At 46.8% G+C, this 22500-nt stretch overlaps 1 protein-coding gene across 12 annotated transcripts in view; it reads left to right on the top strand.

The window, feature by feature from the left end:
- Positions 1–22500, top strand: part of LOC143290538 (unconventional myosin-Ia-like) — a 162890-nt gene that overhangs the window by 12893 nt on the left and 127497 nt on the right. For 11 of the 12 annotated variants that reach the window (XR_013056407.1, XM_076600065.1, XM_076600067.1 and 8 more), the window contains exons 2-3: positions 6972–7066; positions 22061–22229. Coding sequence is in view for 11 of the 12 variants with exons in the window: in XM_076600065.1 (XP_076456180.1) it covers positions 22095–22229 (135 nt within the window). In the remaining variant the exon portion in view is untranslated. Of the gene's footprint in view, positions 1–6971; positions 7067–15767; positions 15890–22060; positions 22230–22500 lie in introns of those variants that run through there. The other variant, XM_076600064.1, reaches the window with a different exon arrangement.

Raw genomic sequence — 22500 nt, 5'->3', positions numbered from 1 at the left:
AGAGAGATTTGCGAGCATCCATTTTCACATGCACGCATAGACACACACATTTATCACACACACATTCACACTCACACACATACTCGTGTGTACGCGCGCGAACACTCTTTCACACACACACACACACACACACACACACACACACTGAATAAGACGACCAAGTGTGTGTATATATATATATGTCTGTGGGTGTGTGGTGTGGGTGTTTGTTCGTGCATACGTCCGTGCGCGCGCGGCGCGCGTGTGTGTGTGTGTGTGTTATAACCACTTACAGCTGAAGGCTGTGTTGTGACAGAGGAAAGGTAATTGAAAACAAGATGTCCTTGTGCGTGGTGACCGTTCTGCGTGGCTGAAGTTATATTCATCACTTTCCTACATGGCTGCTTTGGCTGAAAACCTCTACGTTGTGTCTCGTCTAGTTTGTGTGTGTGTGTGTGTGTGTGTGTGTGTGTGTGTGTGATCTCTCTCCCTCTCTCTCTCTCTCTCAAACACACACACACACACACACACACACACACACACACACACACACACACACACATATCTTTTCCTAGTCACTACCCCATTGCTCCCCTCCTCTTTTTCCACAGTGTCTCGGCATGGTGTTCTGTCCTCGTGAAAGACACTTTCTCCATATCCAAGTTTCCTTTCTCCAGGAAGGTGTGATAGGTAACCGATCTTTGGTTGGGAGGAGTGGGGGGTTAAAACGGTGGAAGGGGAGGATTGTGCTCCGCTTTCCTATGCCGAGCCACAGACAACTTATGGGTGTGAATTGATTTCCCCGATGGTCGTGAAAGGCTATAGGACCTTTAAGTATTTCATCTTTTAACTTGATTGTTCTTTTAATTAAAGTTTTATATGGGCAGGTTGGGAGATACGATTTATTTGTTTTCTATTTATGACTCATTTCAAATATGAAAATGAATCCGTTCGTTTGACAAAAGCAACATCCGTTCCTCTGTGTGTGGGAGTGGTGGTGGGGGGGGGGGGGGGGAGGGTTTCATTCAGATATGAATTTTAATTCGACACTACGACTTCCTGATAGAGCGGGTGCATTGAAATGGGTGGCCTTCTACCCGGACATGGGACCGACCACACCGCTGTCGCCACCGTGGCCTACCAACCCCAAACCCTCCTCGCCATTCATCTTGTACTGGGGAGGGGTGACAGAAATACACGTGTGGAGGGAGCAGCGAAGGGGGATGTTGCTTTGTTTGGTGGTTGGACAGGATTTTAAAATGGATTTATAATCGTGTGTGTTTGTGCGCGCGCTCGCCTCGCGCGCGTTTGATTTATGATTTATTAAGCTTGCGCGCGCAAGGGTATTCTTTCTGCACGTCAACGCCACACTGAACGGGAAGCTTGACTGCACGCGAAGAGCCGACAGAGGAAAGAACTGCAACTCTACCTGTCAAGCATAGCCAGTGAACGATCGTACGTATGATACACGTGCAGACAGAATCACCTCTCTTCAAGAGCATGTATATCATTGGACAGTTTATCTCTGGACGCTGCACGCTTCTCATGCCAAGCTGAGAGCCTTCTCTTTATTCCCCCCTCCCCCACTTTCCCTTCCACTTCATACAGCACCCCTCCCCCTCTCCTATCCTCCGTAGACCTTATGACGTCAGTAAGTCTGTGCTTCACTTATGTGCTCAGTCAGTGAACACGGTCTGTAGGCTACACATCGGACGGCAGACCTCATGGCATGTTTGCACGTTTTCCGACGGTGATCGGTACACACACATACACGCGCGCGCGCACGAACACGCACACATACGCAAGGACTTCGCATGCTCTGCACGTAGGTATGTACATACGTGTATATGCACGCGCCCTCACACAAGCATGCGCATGCATACACATGCACGTAGTATACGTGCGCACACACAACCACACATACATGCATTCATAAGCCTACATACGCACACACTTACAACCTCACATGCATGCACGCACACTCTCGCATAAATCACACACACACACACACACACACACACACACACACACACACACACACACACACACACACACACACACACACACACACACACACACTCAAACACACCTTCATAGCTATTTTTGTTTTCATCGTACGATGGGAGAGTGGCAATGAGGCGTTGTACTGTGGCGAGACGGTTTCCTTGAAAAGAGCTGCCCGCAAGAGAGAGAGAGAGAGAGAGAGAGCGCTATGCATAACATATTTGTGCGTTTGTATGTGCGTGTGTGGAAATGTGAAAATTATATGAGGACCAGAGAGAGAGAGAAAGAGAAAACCGTACCGCCGTCTCTCTCTCTTTATCTATTTCTCTCCATTATTCCCTCACCTTTCTAAGAGCTTTTCTTTTCTCTGCCTGTTGTGTCAAAGTCAGCGCATCGATTACAGATGATTGCTGTGTGCCGCCTGACAGACACTTAGTCTTGTCTGTGTGTGTGTGTGTGTGTGCGCGCGCGCGCGCGCTCGTACGTGCGCTTACTTACGTGTGTGTTTATGTGTGTGTGTTGCAGATCGTGAGCCTTTCACTGCGCAACCCATCCTCTTTCCTCCTTACTCCCGAGCCCACTTCTGTTATACCTTTCATACCGCTCTTTTACCCTCCATTACTGTACCTATGCTTCCTCCTCCGACATGGACTTCCCCACACACCACCACATTCACACACACACACACACACACACACACACACACACACACACACACACACACACACACACAACACACACACACACACACACACACACATATATATATATATATATATTATTCTCTCTCTCTCTGTATGTATATATATATATATATATATATATATATATATATATAATACACACTTTAGCAAATTCGCACGCACTCTCTCTCTCTCTCTCTCTCTCTCTCTCTCTCTCTCCCTCTCTCCCCTCTCTCTCATACACAACACAACACACACACACACACACACACACACACACACACACACACACACACACACACACTGTTACACACCTAATATCCCACACTCCCCTTATTGTGACGTGTCAGTGCACCCACAGTCAAGGGTTGAACACACAGGTGAAACAGGAGGCAGGTGTCAGTGAGAGGACCAACCCTTTCCTCACAGGTCCGCTGGATAAAGCTGTCTGCTCTGTTTAAGGCTGTGGAGAATGCCAGCTCGACCTGCCTGGTTCCGCTTAATAAAAGAATATTGTTCTGTCAGCTGGTATTGTCTTTCCACCAACATGGCTTCGGTTTTAACTCACTCAGTACGGCCAGTCCTCTCTTCTCCTCTACACAGACCCCTCGGATATCCAGTGAGTGTCTGAATGACCCAACCTTTAGCTTCCGTCGTCAGAATTGTGGTATTCAACATTCACCTCTTCAGTATAAGAGCCTTCCGCTTGCAATATTTTGATGGTGGTAACTGGGGTGAAACGCTGTTAACGTCGTCTCTTTCGCCGTTCGTATGGAAAGAGTTAACAATTCTTCTCCTCCTCCTGCGCTCTTGGGCTGCAACTCCCACGTTCACTCTTATACATACTCCGAGTGGGCTTTTACGTGAATGACCGTTCACGTTAAGACAGACATGCACATGTGGATGCACGAACATCGCCTGCGCACACAAACACGCATCTGCGTGCGCGAACACAACACGCTACGAAACTCGCATCGACAGTCTAATACGTGCATGCATACACAGTCACACAATGCTCACACAAGCGCGCACCCACCCACCCAAACCTTTTCTCAGTGCCTGTGTAACAATGATAATGATTCTATTAAGAAAGGCACTTGTAGAGCGCTATGTCTTGTGCAGGGACAAACTAAAGCGCTGCCACACCAGTCATTCAAACGCACACATAACTCTCATCCTGAAGATGGAAGACAAAACGTTCAATAAACCCAAGTAATTAGAAAGCAGGAGAGATTGTACATTAGAAAGGAGGAGAAGGGGGTGCATTTTGGAAAGGGAAAAGTTTCAAGACAAGACTTGGAAAAACGTAGCGCAGAGATTTGACGAAGTTAAAGAGAGAGCTCATTCCAAGCTGAAGGTTGAGTACTATGGACTGTTTGAATCTGGGAGCGCGGAAACACAGTTGGTCTGATTCTAATCGAAGAGAACGAGATGGGAATGATGGGATGTGGAGGTGAAGGCAGTCATATATAGATAGGAAGGGACAGGTCTATGTATGTATTTATGACAGCAAGTGTTCATCTTCTCTTTTTTTTCAGTTTTAGGCAGGAAGCCAAAGGAAAAGATTGCAAGAGAGGAATGATATCCTCAAATCTTCTCTTTTTCCTTTATACTATAGTTTTGTGTATGTTTTGCACTAGGTCTGTCTGTCTGTCTCCCACCCTCTGTCTGTCTGTCTGTCACACACACACACACACACACACACACACACACACACACACACACACACACACACACACACACACACACACATAACAGCTACCGTTTCTTGTTCATCCCTTGGCTGTCCCAGCTAACACCTTTGCTGTGCAAAAGAAGCTTACAACAATGCATGACAATGACAGTCTGCTCTCTCCACCTTCAGGCCCTGTCGATAAGTAAGTCGCTCAAAGGACAATATACCTTGTACAAGGTAGATAGCTAGACATCTGTTTGCTCAGCTCTTCAGCTATTCTGGACTTGCAGTCGTAAAAACGCGTTCCTGTATTCTCCACCATGTGTCTTTCTGTCTGTTTTGGAGGAAGGTAGAAATGAGTGCTAAGGGAAGGGTGGGGGATCAGATTTGGGTGGATGTGGTGGAGCCTTTATCTAAGACTGTAAAGTGGAAAGGGTCAGGAGAACTTTATTGCAGTGCGTGCTTTGTGTTGATTTCTCTCCCCTGCCTTATCTTTACAATGGAGGTTCTGGTTATTGTTGTTTGTACTTCTTCTTCTTCTTTCTCTCACACATTCTCTCCTTCCCCCTATCTCCTATTTTCTCCACCTTCCCTTTTCTTCCCCATGTTCCCTCCCCTCACCCCCCCCCCCCTCTCTCTCTCTCTCTCTCTCTCTCTCTTCCCCCCTACTCGTCCTCCCTGACCGTTGCAACTGATCCCACAGGTCACGGGTCAGGACTGTTTGGGCAGCTTTCTGTCAGGGGAAAGGTAGAAGTGTTTGACCTCCACCGAGGACCTTCTCCCTTTCTCTGCTATGGGTTGGGGAGAGGTAAAGTAATGGGGGTGGGGGTGACAGAAGGGAAGGTGAAGGCATAAAGTCTCCGACTGAAGTACGAGGAGTGGTGGGGTGGCGGGGGTAGCAGGAAGGTGGGGGTTTCACCGTTAGGTTTTGGGGTTAGGTACCATCAGAATACGAACAGGTGATCGTTGCATTCTTCGCGATGTCCTGCAAGGAAAAAAGGATTCATTACCTCCTCGCACTTTCAGCAGGCTGCCAAAGTGTCCGGGTACGGGCTCTTTGACCATGTCACGTTGGATCCATTTAGAAGGGAGAGAGAACTGAAGGAAGGACGTGTGTGTGTGTTTGTGTGTGTGTGTGTGTGCAATCGTGCTTGTCTATGAATGATGGATCCAGGGTGGAGAATGGGTGATTGATAAGATGTAGGTCATCTCCGTGAGTCCAAGACCAACGCCATGAACAACTTGAAACAATAGGTCGCCAAACTCCGCATTTTTCTTCAGCTCCAAGAGTCCTGCGTGCTATGTCTTTGATGACGGCTTGTTACGTCATGCAACCTGTTATTCCGTGATGTTCCTTTCATGGATTCATCCGCTGATTTTCTCCACGCGTCGTCTGTAGTGACCTTTTCTCTCATGCTGCCATTTCCCTCTCTCCGTATCTGTCCGGATCACAGCATCGAATCATCGTCATAATCATCATCGATGTCGTCGAGCCCGTTGTTGTTGACGCCCTTCCTCCTATGACTTCGTCATCCGCATCAGCTGGATCATCATCGTCAACTCGTCGTCATCTTCAGCGTCGTTGTCATTATTGTAATGACCATAATGATCATCGTTTGCATCAGCGGCAGCAGCATTCCGACCAGCGACACACCTGTTGATATTTCTAGATAATGGTATCGACAGCGGACGGCGGCCGACAGCTGACTAATCGGCTAATCACGGTCATTATAACGTACAGTTGTCAGGATGCCGTTGACTGCAGGAATGGGATGGGAGTGGTGTCGGAGGTTGGGGAAGGGAGGGGGGGGGGTGATCGATGCCGATGGGTGGTGATTTGTGTGTTGTCCTCGTGGAAATGCTGTGTGTCGTGCTGTGATGACTTCATGGTCTTCTGGTCTGACCGCTACTCGGCTAGCTGTGTTGGTCTACTGGTGGTCTTTCCGATTTGATCTGTCTCTGTCTCTGTCTCTTTCTATGTCTCTGTCTGTCTGTTTCTGTCTCTCTCTGTCCCTATCTCTCTCTCTCTCTCTCTGTCACCACCTCTGCCCCTTCTCAGCCCTGACCCCCACCCCCTCACACATACACACACACACACACACACACACACACACACACACATACATTGTTACTTCATCTGTTCTATCCTTCGAGCTCAGTAGTCCCATTCACCTCAGTGGTCCTATCTCAGCCCTTATCCTCCCCCCTACCCCCCTCTTTCTGCATATGTGCATTTATGTTAGCAAATACGCTCAGTGGTTGCGCCGTGTAATTGTATTTGTAATTGTAACTGCGTGTGTCTTTTCAGTGTATTGGTTTCGTTTCATTATTTTTATTTGCAGCTGGATCTGAATGAAGAAAAGCATGATTTTTGCTTATTCATTCATCTTTTGTCATTGAAGAAAAGTCATTCATCCATTCACCTGGCTCATCTCTGTAATAGCAGGAGATAAGACCTGTTATTATTATTATTATTATTACTGTTATCATTAATCGTCATCATTATGAAGAAGCAGTGGTAGTAGTGTTTGATTTATACCAGTCCTTATTTTGTGTTCATCTCTTTAACATTCCCAAGCCAAGTGATTGTTGCACTATGATGTACACGGGATATGTATGACTTTCCTCAGGCCTCCCTTACCACCGGACTCAATCCTGTCAGCTGATGACGTCAGCGTGATTACCTCCCTTCCTCCTCCTCGGATTTCTTGACAGCCAACCACAGGTGAGAGGGATGATTGCTTTCTGCTCTGCTGAGCCACGTTTGTTGCCACTGGTGCTGCTGGTGTTGCTGCCACTGTGAAGTTACAGTGTCTGTCAATGCACAGCTGCTGCTGCGTTTACTATTTTTGCACAAAACCGCGCAGACGCACGCACGTACGTATGCACGCACGCTCATACATGTATACCTGCACAACGTATGCACATGCCTTCATACACGCACACCCGTACACACGCGTGCACACACACACACACACACACACACACACACACACACACACGCATACACATGCACGCACGCACGCACACACACACACACACAACACACACACACACACACACACACACACACACACACACGTATGCATACAAACACGCGCACACACACACACACACACACGCGCGCATACACATGCACGCACGCGCGCGCGCGCACACACACACACACACACACACACACACGCGCGTATGCATACAAACACGCACACACACACACGCACACACACACACACACACACACACAGAACTTTCACACAAAGCCACCATTTCCCACAGTCCTTCCTCCTCATCTTCCCCCCTCCCCCAACCCTTTCCCCACTTCACCCAGTACGGAGACACACCTGCTGACAGACAGATGAGTGCTGCAAGCGGGAGGGGAGAGGGAGGGTGCAGTCATGGGAAACACAGTCTTTTGGGATTTTTGTTGTTGTTTGTTTTTTTACCCAAACAGTGCAGTGCATTGTCGTTAGTTGATAGACATGTGTGTGTCTGTGCGTATGTGTCTCTGTGCGTGTTTCTGTCTGTGTGTGGTGAGTGGGTGGTGGTTAGGGGTGGGGTGGGAGGTGAACCCATCCCGGTACAGGCTGGCACATAGTGTCTTCAGTTGTGGTACATGATTACAATAATGAACGTACTCTTAGCTTGTTTCCACCGCACTCAAGGTGACTTGACTCTTGTTCTCGCATAAACATTTTATTTGTATCCTTTGTGTGTCGTGTACTTTCTTTTTGGTCTGTTTTAAATCTTTTCTGTGTAAACCATATAAATCAGATCAGAGAGAGAGAGGGAGAGACGCTTTTTATTGACATTGGCTTATCTATAGCCCCTTATTCAAGGAACACAAATCTCAGTTGCAGCGCCAGTTGTTCTGAACGGGAGAAAACAAACCAAACAGTTAAAAAAAGTAAATATTGTCAGTAAAACAATTTCAAACACTAAGTTAGATAATCAAACACAAGTGTATGTGCCCAATACAAACACGCACACCATCATCATCAGTTGCACTCTACCACCTCCGTCATCAACCTCCGCATCTTCATAAACAAAAGAAAAAATGATCAACTTAAAATCGACAGTTTATATTCAGTGAGAGCATCACGTGTATTCAAGTATAACAGGTTATTCTTATTAAAATCGACAATGATTCCGTGTTTTGGCCATCCACTTTCCTTTTCCTGGTATTAACAGCCTCTGCAACATACTAAGCAAGCAAAAATTATGACTATAATTTTCAGATAATAAGACTATGCACGTCTTGCCTTCTCTCAGCAACATCATGGAGAAGTTGAGTCTTAGCCCTGATGTCATCATAAGCTTTACAGTAGAAACAAAATCTGCATTCATCACAGAGAGAGACAGAGAGAGAGAGGTGGGGAAGGGGGAGAGAAACTGAGAGACCACATGAATCTTCAGAGACACTCAATACACATACTAATCTCTTTACTCACAGAGAGGTCATCATCCCTCACTGACACACAGACACAGAACGAACCAAGAGACCCCAGGTTACCACCTTATCCGCCCCACCCCCCTGCCCCCTCCAAATCCGAAACCCCACTCCACCACCCCCAGCAGTCCACTCCGCCCGCCCCCCATCCCCCAACTCCCCGCAACGTTAAAAGGTCGCACGTTAGCATCCAGATATCCTCCCACAACAACCGTTATACATGACGGAACCAGCCCCTCCCCTGCCCCCACCCTCCACACACACACACACACACACACACACACACACACACACACCCTCCCCTCCCGGAGTTTTCTCGTGCCCTTGTTCACCCCGGGGCTGGCAGGTGGTGATGGTGTGTACAAGATGTCAGTCGGTCTGTGCTGACTGTCACGTCACTTTCACTTAACCTCCCCACCCTCAGGTGTGAAGTCTTCCTTACCTTGGGTGTGATGCACACCTGGTCCTGGATGGCCTTGGCAGTCGGCAGGGAGTTAACCCTCTCGCATTCACTCCAGTCAAAACCGAGCACTATGAAGTGTATCTTAAGTTTGTGAATGCAATGTTTTAGAGTTAAAGGGTGTGGGGTGTGAGATATACTGTGCTACTTTTTTCATGGCTCTTGTAAATTCTGTGACCGACCACCACCACTATCAATCAAATTGATGTTTGTGGAACAATGGCCAGATGTGTAGAGGTGTGCGGGGGAGGGGATCAGGGAGATGAGGGTGGAAGTGGGGGTTCAGGGGGTGGGGGATGGGGGGGACCAGGGGGGGGGGGGTCGTATGTTGGACCTGCAGGGGCTCCGTTTAGTTGTCCTGTATCATGTTGTTAGACTGAGGAGGGATGAGGATTCTATTACCGAATGTGTGAGTGTGTGTGTGTGCGTGCGTACGTCTGTGCGCGTGTGAATGTGTGCGTGCGTAATTGAGTGTACGTGTGCTGGGTCGGGGATGTATGTGTGTGAGTGCGCATGTATGCATTTTTATGTTTGTGTGTAAATAAAATTTGTAAAGCTCTCTCACAAACGCGTCTTCTGTCTGTCTGTGTCCGTGTCTCTGTCTCATTCTGTCTCTCTCTCCCCCCCTCTCTCTCTTGATGAGGAAGACAGACTGAATCAGACAGTGAATGAGAGAAATTGAGAGACATTCAGACCAAGAGGGACAGTGCGGCAAACAGACATTACAGCACAGAGACAGTGTCTCGCACTCAAACTCGACCACCCCAACAAGAATCTCCGTGCTTGTCCAAATCCCAAAGGACAAGTTGAACACCCCGCCGTTCCCCATACTGTAAGGCAGTGAAATTGTTACCTGTCCACTTATTTACCACACACCAGTCGTCAAAAGTCTTCCATCAAGATCAGCTGTACTGTTTTGAACAGGAGCAGTGGCGGCTTAGCAAGGTTAATTGCTACTGTCAGTGGTGGTGTAGTGGGGGTTAATTGCAGGTGTTGCCAGTCGAAACAGGAGAGGTCAGTGGGTATAACAATGGTGTCGAGAGAGAGAGAGAGAGAGGGGGGGAGTGTTTGAGAGAGGGAGAGTGTGTGTGTGTGAGAGAGAGAGAGAGAGAGAGAGAGTGTGTGTGTGTGTGCGTGAGAGAGAGAGAGAGAGAGAGTGTGTGTGTGTGTGTGCGTGCGCGTGAGAGAGGGGGGGGGGGAGAGAGAGAGAGAGCTGGGGCCATCGTTTGACAGGTAACAAGACGTTTTGTTTAACTGGAGAAACGAAGAGAACAGCGTTTTCTCTGTGTGTGTGTCTGTCTTTCTGACTGTCTGAGAGAGAGAGAGAGAGAGAGAGATTTGGTGTTTGTGTGTGGATTTGGGGGGGGGGGGGGGGGCAGAGGAAGGGACACGCTGAGAACGGAAGGGGAGGGGTGGGGGCTTGTGGATGATTGTTGATGTCACCGCCGAGGAATCTGCGTTGGCACCTTCTCTCTCTCTGTCTGTCTGTCTCTCTCTCTCTCTTTCGTGTGTGTGTGTGTACGCGCGAGCGCGCGTATGTGGTGTGTGTGTGTGTATGTGTGTGTGTGTAGTGTTAGAGAGGGAGACACAAACAGATTTTTCACGTACCAAGTATTAGTAATCATTCATTGTCCCATTCCTATGACCAACAGCAGATCTGATCACACGGTCTCTCACACCACAAACATTCTATTTAAGCACAGTATCGGACGTGAGTGCACACACACACACACACACACACACACACACACACACATTATAGATAGATTATGTATGTATGTTTGTTTTTTTGTGTGCACGCACGCACGCAAGCATAAACACACACACACACACACACACACACACACACACACACACACACACACACACACACACTGGACCACAGTAGTAACAACCTTACAAAGCAGCGAGGTGTACGTCTTATGCCTAATAGTCATACATTACGTCCACTCCAGTTGGCTTTCAAAACACGGGTACTTACCACCTGTGTGCATAGTACCCACAGAGCTGAGGGTGGGAGGTTCAGTGGAGGGGTCGAGGGTTAGTGTGAGGATTCATGGTTCCACTTATTGCTGTTCGCTCAAACGGGAAATGGTGTGTGTGTGTGTGTGTGTGTGTGTGTGTGTGTAGAAGGTTGGAGAGGGTCGGGGGTGGTCAGACCAAGCTTTCCTTTGGCGGGTTCGAGGTGCGTGTATATGTGTGTGCGTGCGTGCGCGCGTGCATTCGTGCATATATGTGCGTGTGTGTGCAGATGTGTGTGGGTGTGTGATCGTGTAATTTGGTATGGAATTGTAGTGTGTGTGTGTGTGCGCGCGCGCGCGTGAGCGCATGTGTCTGTACGTCCATTACATAATAAGCAATAAAATATGTGGTCTTTGTCATTTTCAGTGTTATGAAGACAGTGAACTTGAACAGCTGAACGACAGAGAAAAACAAGGGCGGATTAAAAACGAACCAGCCCTTATCAAACAGAAAAGGGGAAAAAAGATGAGAATTCATGGGAATGGGGCAGTGGGTTATCTTATCACTCCAGCGGTAGCAGATGGGTCCCACGATTTCTCTCTTCAGAATTAACCATGCTGACCCATCGATTTTCAGTTCTTCAGTCAACTCCGGGAATATTTTCGGCTGACGTGAAAATCGCAGGTATCAGATCAATCCGTTTCGCCCACTCTTTAATCGTAGGGTCACCCTCATTGGCCTCTTAAGAATTTGTTCGGTTTCGCCTACCCGCTGTTCCCGTATCGTATAACTAGTCCCCTCTCTCTGTTCTGCTGTCTGTCTGTCTGCCTGTCTCTGTCTGTCTCTCTGTCTGTCTGTCTCTGTCTCTCTGCTCTCTATCTGGGTCTCTCTGTCTCTTTCTACCCCTCTCTCTCTCTCTCTATCTCTGTCTCTCCCCCTCTCATGAAGTACATTTTGTCCTTGTGTGCCCATTGATATCAGAATTTAGGACAAGTATCCTAGAAAAATACATCATAGGCAGTATACTCTCTTCAGTTATAGTATGCTAATGACTTTTAAAAAAATCAAAAGGTAGTAAAAGATTTATGTGTATTTTAGTATCGAACATTTAAAGAAAGAGAGACTCTGTGCTCATAACACTTAAGAGACTGTATACCAGTATTTTTTGTGTGACGGTGCAATTATGTTGTTACATACCCCTTCGTTTAGGGCCTTGTCCCCGATAATTAATAAACCATTCACTCACTCTCTCTCTCTGTGTCTGTCTGTCTGTCTCTCTCTGTCTGTCTCTCTCTCTCTCTCTCTCTCTCTCTCTCTCTCTCTCTCTCTCTCTCTCTCTCTGCTGTCTGTCTGCACGCACACACGCACGCAAGAAATTCAGGGACGGAGCAGCAGCAGCAGGAAAGGAAACAGCAGGAGAAGAGGAACAAGAAGAAGAACGAGAAGAAGAAGAAAATGAAGAGGAGGAATGCATCGTGGAAGGGAAGCCTGGGGAGACATATTGTTACAAGGATGTTTGGCGGCCCAGTCAATGGGTGGGGAGGGGGAGGGGACAAACCACGTTGCTGACACATCGCATGACAACGGTGCTCCTCTTGTCTGTCTGTCTCCGGGACACACACCTGTACGTCGTCCATTCCTCATCTCCACCTGGACACTGTGTGTGTGTGTGTGTGCGCGCGCGCGGAGAGAGAGAGAGAAAGAGAGAGATCGAGATCTCACCTGACTGTTCTGCTTCGCATGGCTGACTTGCTGACCAAGGTGTTTTCTCACCTGCCTTCGTTGCTTTGCTGTAACTGGTAATCGTCTGGAACCTTTCCCCACAAGCCTGTCTTAACTATCTGATAAATAAGTTGATGTGTTATGTGCGGATCGAAACGTGAACATGTGTGTGTGTGTGTGTGTGTGTGTGTGTGTGTGTAAGTAAATCCTACACCTGTGTGTGCATGCGTGTGTGTGTGTGTGAGTGTTTGAGTGTGTGTGCGCATGCGCACGCGCGCGCTTCAGACAAGTACGTTCAATTATCTACACTCGATTCCCCCCGCCCAGAACAGTACACTTCACACACACACACACACACACACACACACACACACACACACACACACTTTATTATGTATACATGTGTGACTGTCTGTCCTCCCCCCCCCCCCTCACTCCCATCTGTCTCTCTATCCTTCCCTCGTCTCCGCCACACCCCCACTCCCTTCTGTCTCTATCCTTCCCTCCTCTCCCCCACTCCCTTCTGTCTCTATCCTTCCCTCCTCTCCCCCACTCCCCCACTCCCTTCTGTCTCTCTGTCCTTCGCTCCTCTCCCCCCCCCCTCCCACCTCCGCACCCTTCCCTTCCGTCGCCGTCTCCGACGCCTCCTCTCTCATCAGTCTCTTTTTCACCCGTGGATGAGGAGGGATTTTGACGGGACGTCACACATACTGGTGATAGTATACATTTTGTCATTTTACATTTGAGTGTTGTCGCTTTAGGAGTTGAAGTAATTTTGACGGGGCGTCACACATACTGGTGATGGTATACATTTTGTCATTTTACATTTGAGTGTTATCGCTTTGGGGGTTGAAGTGGGGAGATGAAGGATGTTCGTATTCTCTATCTCTTCATTCCTCCCCCCCCCCCCCCCCTCTCTCTCTCTCTCTGTCTGTCTGTCTCTCATGTCACACCCATTGTCTCTGTCTGTCTGTCTCTCTATCTTTCTATCTGTCCATCTATCTCTTAATGTCTCTCACATACAGATCTATAGAGAGAGAGAGGCAGACAGACAGGCAGACAGATAGACAGTGATATGATGCTCACGTGTCAAAAAACAAGAAGAAGAAGAACAACAACAAAAAAACAACAACAAAAACTTGCTGTGGGAAAAGAGAAAACCCACAGATCTATGTATTGATTACTCGCAGGTTTTCCACACACAGCAACTTACGGCTTTTAACAGGATACCAGACCTTTACATTTACGTGTGCACGTGGGTATTGTTAATCAGATATACACCCCCCACACACATACACACGGTCGCCATCGTTTCGCTTAGAACTCTCCTGTGAGCTGTCTGTCATGATTTATTCATGCTGTGCTTTTTACAAGATGGATTTGGAAAAAAGCCATGCATGCTTTTGTTTTGTTTTGTTTTCATGTTGTTGTGGGTGTGTTGTTGTTGTTGTTGCTGCTGCTGCTGCTGCTGCTGTGTTGCTGCAGCTGTTGTTGTTATTGTTTTAATTAAGTTCGGAGAACTGTGTCCTTTCTAGTGTTTTGTTTTTCTAGTGTGAATTTGTGGCTTTGTGGTAACGCGTCCTCATAAGAAGCGAGAGAACAAGAGAGTAAGGGATCGAATCCCACACCGCAAATTTCTTCCCCTTCACGAGGCCTTGCATGATTCCTCTGGACACCAGTCATTCGGATGAGGCGTTCAACCGAGGTCCAGTTTGCAGCATGCATTTTGCAGACGTAAAAGAACCTACGGCAACAGACATGTTGTCCCAGGCAAATTCTGTAGCACGTTGATGGTAAAAGAACACATGATACAATTGCAGACAAACAAACAAAAAAAAAAGAATGAAAGGTGGCGCTGCACTGCGGCGACGTGCGTTCCCCGGGGAAAGCACTCCGATTTCCACTCGGAGGAATCTTTTGTAACAAAAACTGGTATTATGCAATATTCATATATGCGGTGTGTGTGTGTGTGTGTGTGTGTGTGTGAAAGAGGGACCTACAGAGACGGACAGAGAGACGCACACACGAGGAAGAAGCACAGAGAGAGTGCAGCACATACGTCTTCCCACTAGGGCGTGGTCATAAAATTATGACATCTCTCCAACTCACACCGTGCACTGCTCGTTCACACACACACACACACACACACACACACACACACACCGCTAAGGTCACCCCCACCCGGGTTATCCATCCCCACAACCCCTATGTATACCTTCACTGCTGATTCTGCTTCACCTGTACAAACTCACGTCACCACCAGTAATAATGAGACGCATGTGGTTTTGTGTAGTCAGCTTGTGCACGTCGTGTCGACAGTGACAGTGTACAGTGGGGAACGATGGGTTGTCGGGTGTGTTCCTTGACAGTGTCTCAGCCATGACGACCTTGGAGTAATTATGATTGCGTTGTAATCGTTTGCTTGCGTGCACCACAGCAGTTGTGTGTGTGTGTGTGTGTTTACGTTATGGCAGCGTTTTGTTAAACAGTATTTTGTGTTATTCTGGCAGTATTTATCAGTGTCAGCGTCTTAAGCCGCGGTTGACACAGGGAATGTGTCACTGTGGCAGCATTTGACAGTGGTTTTTGTTGTTGTTGTTATGGCAGCATTTTACGATGTCACTGATCGTTGAAACTGAAGCAACAGATAACGCTGTCAGTGTGAGTGTGAAGCAACAGTTGCTGTTGTCAGCGTCACTTAGAATCAATGTTTGACAGTGTTCACATTTTTAGCATCCAGTTATAGTGATGTCTTGAGAGAGGAAGAAGGAAAGAAAGGAGTAAACTAAGCTTGGAGGAAAGAAGAGTGGCGCTGTGGTTTCCATTTGAATCAAGAAAAAAAAAGCTGTGCCGGCATTAAATAGACATCACACTCATGTCAACACCATCGGATCCTGTCATCTGTTTTTGTCTTCGTATTTCTACATCGGGTGTGTCCACGGATTGTTCGATATACTGTAAGTGAGCGAATGAGAGAGTAGGAGAGAGAGAAAGGGAGAGGGAGATTTGGTTGAAAACGAAGAGAAAGATGATGAGAGAGACAGGGAGAGAGAGACAGACACAGACAGACAGAGAGAGAGAGAGATGGGTATAGTGAAAGAGGAGAGATTTGATGATTGCGATAATGAACGACAGGGGAGAGTAAACACGAAAGTAATTAATGAAGATGATGTTGTGGAGATTATATTTTGATTACACACCCCATTAATAGTACGTGTGCGTGCATACACACACAAGCAAACACACACACACACACACACACACACACACACACACACACACACACACACACACACCCCTCTCTAATATCACTTCAAGTGGAAAGACGTTAAACTGAACACACACACACACACACACACACACACACACACACACACACACACACACACACACACACACACACACACACACACACACACACACACACACCTCCTTCTCAAGAGAACAGCGTTTTTCCTTTATACAATAATACATCGTACCCTTCCAGTTCACACACACACACACACACACATTCAGAGAGAGAGAGAAGTTCAGATTGCCTCTTGTAGCACTAAGAAAAATAAGATTGGGGGGGGGGGGGGAGAAGAAGATGAAACAGAATGAAGAGGAACTTGAGAGGATGTGATAAAGAATATAGAAAGAAAGAACGAAAGAAAGAAAAAGAGAATCATCAACAACAGGAATGAAATACCATTAAAACAACAACAACAACAACAAAACGATACACGACGCAGTTTACAACCACGCCTAGGCGGTGTTTGTGCAGATCTCCAACAAATGATTCCACGAATTAGCTCTTCTGTTGATATTAAGTAATCTTTTTTCTTCGATTCATTTTTCTTGGCTTGATAAATGCCTTTGTTGGATTATGTTTTGGTTTTTCATTGTCAGGACTTTGTGTGTGATGATTGTGTGGCGACAGGCTGGAGGAGGCAGAATGGTTAAGACGCTTATCAGCCACTACAGTGTGCGTGAGGGTCTGGGTTCGAATCGCGCTCTCGCCTTTTCTCCAAAGTTTGACTAGAAAATCGATCTGAGAGAGAGAGAGAGAGAGAGAGAGAGAGAGAGAGAATGTGTGTGTGTGTGTGTGTGTGTGTGTGTGTGTGTGTGCGCGCGCGTATATATGTGTGTGTGTGTGTGTGTGTGCACCCGGTACTCTGTGTGTGTACGAGTGTGTGCACATGCATGCATTTGTGTGTATATGTGTGTGTGTGTGCGCCTGTGTGTGTGCGTGTGTGTATGTGTGAATGTATTAGTGTGTGTGTGTGTGTGTGTGCGCGCGCGCGCGCGCGCGTATGTGTGTGTCACTGTGTCATGAATAATAGAGACATGTCAACTCCAAGCTAGGCTGCCCGAGGGGACGTAAATCCAACTCTCTTCCTGGTCCCTCCTAGCGGGTGTGCCATGGAAAAGCGTGTGAATATTCACCGTCCCTTTTGGTTAAAAAAAATATATATATATATTAAAAAATATATATAAAGAAAAAAGAAAGGGGGAAAACGGCATTGCTAGAAAGAAACAGCATGTATTTTGGAGCTCGCCACACACACACACACACACACACACACACACACGGGGCTCCAGCATAGAGGCATTGTATGTGACAAAGAAGTATGATCCTTAAATAGCGCGAGAAGAGGAAAAACACACATTTATGACTTCCAAGTTGAACAGTGTTGTGTGAATGGGCATGACGGTGTTGACCCCCAAGGCCACTGAACCAAGTTTTGCAGTTTGTTTTGAACGGGAGTGAGTAGTATGGGATATTTGCAGTTTGTTTTGAACGTGGGTAAGTCGTATGAGATTTTCTCCGTTGTTTAAAAATTGTTCGAAGATCGAAACGAGGCAAATTAAGATGAGTATTAAAACAATACACAATTATAGGCAAATTAAGATGAGTATTAAAACAATAAATGAGTGTTAAAAGAATAAACAATTACAGGCAAAAGAAACATTTCGGGGTAAAGGAAGATTAGTAAAACAACAAACAACTGCGGGCAATTGAAGATGAGGAATAAAACAACGAACAGTCACAAAAACTGCTGCTCTTTCGTTAGGCAAAGGAACACAACTTCAGAAGAGAGTTTTTATTGTCCATGGCATGTCAGTGGTTCTCCTCTGCTACTGGTAACTATGTAACCCAGTGTTGCCACCTTCATGTGGGGAGTAATGGGGTCCACCTAATTTGACTAACCGAGACACCTCGCATTAAATATGGGGGGAAGACCACACAACAAGATCCAATGGCCTTGCTAAAGGATTTCTAAAAGAATTATTGAAGGTGAGAGACGGAGGCAAAGAGGAAAAAACGAAAACAAAAAACGATGGACTTACAACTTAGCAGAATGGACGGTAAAACCATTGGCAGGACCCAGGTTTTTACTCACCACAGACAGACCTTTGAACAGTTCTCAGTGCAGTGCTCACGAACCTATAAATATTTGAACAAAAATGTCCGTGTTCGGCGTCCCAGTGACTCTTCACAGAGTTAAGGGGAGGTTGGGGGGAGGAAAAGGAAATTGGTCGTATTCAGACATCATGGCCTCCTCTTGGGTCCATGGGAGTCGTTATGACATTCATTTACAACAGTCCCTCTGGCTTCAGGTATTCCAGGAGTCTGCTCTGCAGACCCGGTCGGTACTCATGATTCCTCTCTCTTTTTGTGTGTTCCACAATAGAGGCTTTGATGGCCTGTTTTTCGTGTGGGGGTGTGAACTCAGGCACAGTATTAAACTCTCGAGTTTTCGTGTGTGTGTGTGTGTGTGTGTCCCACAGAAAAGCTACTTCATAAGGGAAAAAGCTTGGGAATTTGAACGCTGTGATTTTATAGACCCTCTGATTCAAAGTCCAACGTTTTATCCACTTCTGTTGTAGCGTCTGTGTAAGTAGGCAGAGTGAATCAGTCTGTCCACCGACCAGTGCCTTCACTCCTTCAATCCAACAACGGCAAAGAAAACAACGCACCACAGTAAAAACAAATCCCCCCAAAACGGGGAGGAAAGGGAAACAAAACACAAGAGGACTCAACAGCAACTTTGCGGCGTAGAAATCGATTATGACAACATGCTGTCGCTCCTCCTCCTCCTCCTTCTCCTCCTCCTCTTCCCCCGGGGCAACTGTGTTTGTTCCCTTGTTTTCCAAATGTGTCCTCCGTTTTTTGTCATCGAGGTAGTCTTGTAATTTTTTGTTTTATGGTTTGTTCGTTGACTCTTCTTTGTCTCCCTCCCATTCTTTACCAGTTTCCATCTCTCTCTCTCTCTCTCACTCTCTCTCTCTCTCTCTCTCTCTCTCTCTCTCTCTCTCTGTGTGTGTGTGTGTGTGTGTGTGTGTGCGTGTGTGATTGTGCGTGTGTTTGTCTGTCCCGTGTCTGTCTGTCATTGTGCTTCGGTGTGTGTATGTGCGTGCATGTGTGTGTATTTGTGCGTGTGTGTGTCTGTATGAGTGTGTGTCTGTGTGTATATGTGCGTGTGTGTCTGTGTGTATTTGTGCGTGTGCGTGCGTGCATTGCAGTAAGAATTGTATGTTGTGAAAATCGCCTGCTCAGTCAAGCTTTGTACACGTATGTGAATGCATGATTCTGCGCGCGCGCTTGTGTGTGTGTGTGTGTGTGTGTGTGTGTGTGTTTGCTTGTATTTGTCACAAAACGTTTGAATTAAAACTTCTTTTTTTCTTTTTTTTTCTTTTTTTAATTCATTTTGAGAAAGCCTCCGTACATTCCACGCCATCATATGACAGGCACATGTTTGGTTACACTGAATTCCTGTGTTGAAATGTTAAGGTATGCAACTGTCCCCACAGACTTGAATAGTTCTTGCCGTGTGTGTGTGTGTGTATGTTTGTGTGTGTGTGTGTCGAATTGCAGTAAGAATTGTATCTATTGAAATTTGCATGCTCAGTTTTCGTAGATTGTATGTGAATGTGCGATTTTGAGTATGTTTGTGTGTTCTTTCTTTCTTTCTTTCTTTCTGTCTGTCTGTCTGTCTGTCTGTCTGTTGTTTTTGTTTTTCTGTTCTTCTTCCACCTCATGGTTGTCCTCCCAAGTACACCTTGCCCACGGTTAGCTTCAAGTGATGACGTAAGTCCCCCAACCCTCGCCGCTCTCCCAAACCCCCGCCCAGGGCAAGGGCAGATAACAGACTTGATAAACCAACCCGTGCCTGAGGGAACAGTATACGTTATGTGAACACGTTGAGTGACAGTGTGGGTGTGAGTGTGTTTGTGTGTGTACTAGGGTGTGTATGTGTGTGTGATCTGATTCATAGCAATATGATTACTTCATCGTCATCACCTTTTTTCTGACCTCTCTTCTCTCACCCTTCTGTCTCTGTGTGTCTGTCTGTGTCTGTCTCTTTCTCCCCCTACTTATTTAACTCTCACTTTCTCTCTCTCCAACATACAGTAACCCCCCCCCCCCTCCTTCAAACCGCCCCACCTCCGCCTCTCTCTCTGTCTGTCTGTCCGTCTCTCTCCCACTCTGTCTCTATCTGTATGTGTGTCTCTGTCTGTCTCTCTGTCTCTGTCTCTCTCTCTCAAATTCAGATTGGCTTTTCACCCATTAACTCTCAAAGGTTTCGGTACCGAGCAGATTTATCCCCTCAACAGAGACTATGCCCAATGTGTAAGCTTGAAATCGAAGATGAAAACCATGTTTTGTTTGTCTGTTACGTAGCTTTGCGCAGCGAGTTATTTCCGGTTGAGTCCGAGACTCATGATTTGCCTGCACTGATGGGAGCTGATGACGAGAGACCTTGTCAAAGCTTTCTCGCTTTCTGTATAGAGTTTTTAAATTGCGCTCAGAGCGTACACGCTGAAGTTGGCTTCCAATTTGCATCGCAGCATTCCATTCTGATACTCGTGTTGTTAGTGTAAATTGTCCTTTGCTACGCTTTTCGTGACAATGTCTGTCTACTTGAAAATGATTTTTTTTTTCTTTTTTAACGCTGAATGACCTACCCCCCAACTCCCCACTGAAATGAACCTTATGTGTTTCTTCAATAAAACATCATCATCTCTCTCTCTCTCTCTCTCTCTCTCTCTGTCTCTCGCTCGCTTGCTGGCTGGCTTTGTGTTGGACGGCACGAAATGTCCCGAAGATGCCGCCGCACAGTCAGAGAGGCTGTCCAATGAAAAAAATTAATGAAAATTGAAAGATTAAACGAGACTTAACTGTAACTTCAAGTTTGATCAGATAAAGAACTACCTCCCTGCCATTCGTGAGCACAACAGGACGCGATCTGTTTACGGCAGACCAGGAAGAAACTTAACATTCTTTGTTCTTGTCAGTGTGGGTCTTGAAATGGGGCCAGACTTCGGTGGTCCTTTTGAATGTGTGTGTGTGTGTGTGTATGGAAGGAAGGGGGAGGTGTGTGTGTGCGTGTCTGTGTCTGTCTGCGTGTGTCTGTATGTGTCAGTCTGTGTGTGTGTGTCCGCGTGCATACGTGTATTGTGTGTGTGTGTGTGTGTGTGTGCGCGCGCGTGCGTGTGTATGTATGTGTGCATGTGTGTGTATTTGTGTGCGTGCGTGCGTTAATGCGTGTTTTTGAATACGTATATAACACGAGCGCATGTGTGCATACACACACACACACACACACACACACACACACACACACACACACACACATATGTATGTATCATGGCATTGGGGCTCTGTTTACGGAAGCATGGCGCGTGCACAAACACACACACACACACACACACACACCGCGCGCGCGTATGCAAACACACACACGCGCTAGTGTGAGGTGTCAGAAACTTCAATTCATTACCGGACATCAAAACCCGTGTGGTGTATAAAGTATCGCTAAACTTTATCCGTGGTGTGTGTAATCTGGTCAGTTAAACGTGTGGGTGTATAGTCACAGCGTTGTGCTATATAGCACACACGCACGCGCATGCACGCGCGCACGCGCGCGCACACACACAATCTTTCTCTCTCCTAAATTTCTCTATGTATCTATTTATTTATTCATTTACTTACTTTTGTGGCTGTACTTTTTCAGTTGTCTGCTTTTTCTCGTAAAGTAAGACTTTTGTGACGTTACTTTTCCTGTTGTCTGCATTTTCTCGTGAAGTAACGCCTTGACCATTAATATTTGCCCTCGTTCCTTTTCTTTCCCTCTCCACAGAGCGGTGTAGTGACGTGATCGTCACGTGAGCAAGATGGCGCTGCACGCGGGGGCGTTGCAGATCTTTGAGAACAACGTGGGGGTGAGCGATGCGGTGCTGCTGGACCCCATGACAGAGGAGGCCTTCATTACCAATCTCAAGGACCGCTTCCACCACCAGCAGATCTATGTGAGTGTGTGTGTTGTGTTGTGTTGTGCTGTCTGTGTGTGTGTGTGTGTGTGTGTGTGTGTGTGTGTGATCCTGTATGTGTGTGTTTGCGTTGGGAGGAGGTACATGTATGGTTGTGTCTCTCTACTTGTATCTATGTGTGTAAGTGTCAGCGTACGTGTGTGCGATTATCTGTGAGTGTGTGTGTGTGTGCGTTTATGTGTGTGTGTATGAATGTATTTGTGTGTGAGAGAGAGAGAGCGTGCGTGCGTGCATACATGTAGGAACGGAG

The sequence above is a fragment of the Babylonia areolata genome, chromosome 15 (genome assembly GCF_041734735.1).
Source record: "Babylonia areolata isolate BAREFJ2019XMU chromosome 15, ASM4173473v1, whole genome shotgun sequence".
NCBI classification, from domain to species: Eukaryota; Metazoa; Mollusca; class Gastropoda; order Neogastropoda; family Buccinidae; genus Babylonia; species Babylonia areolata.
This window is presented reverse-complemented; position numbering and strand designations above follow the sequence as displayed.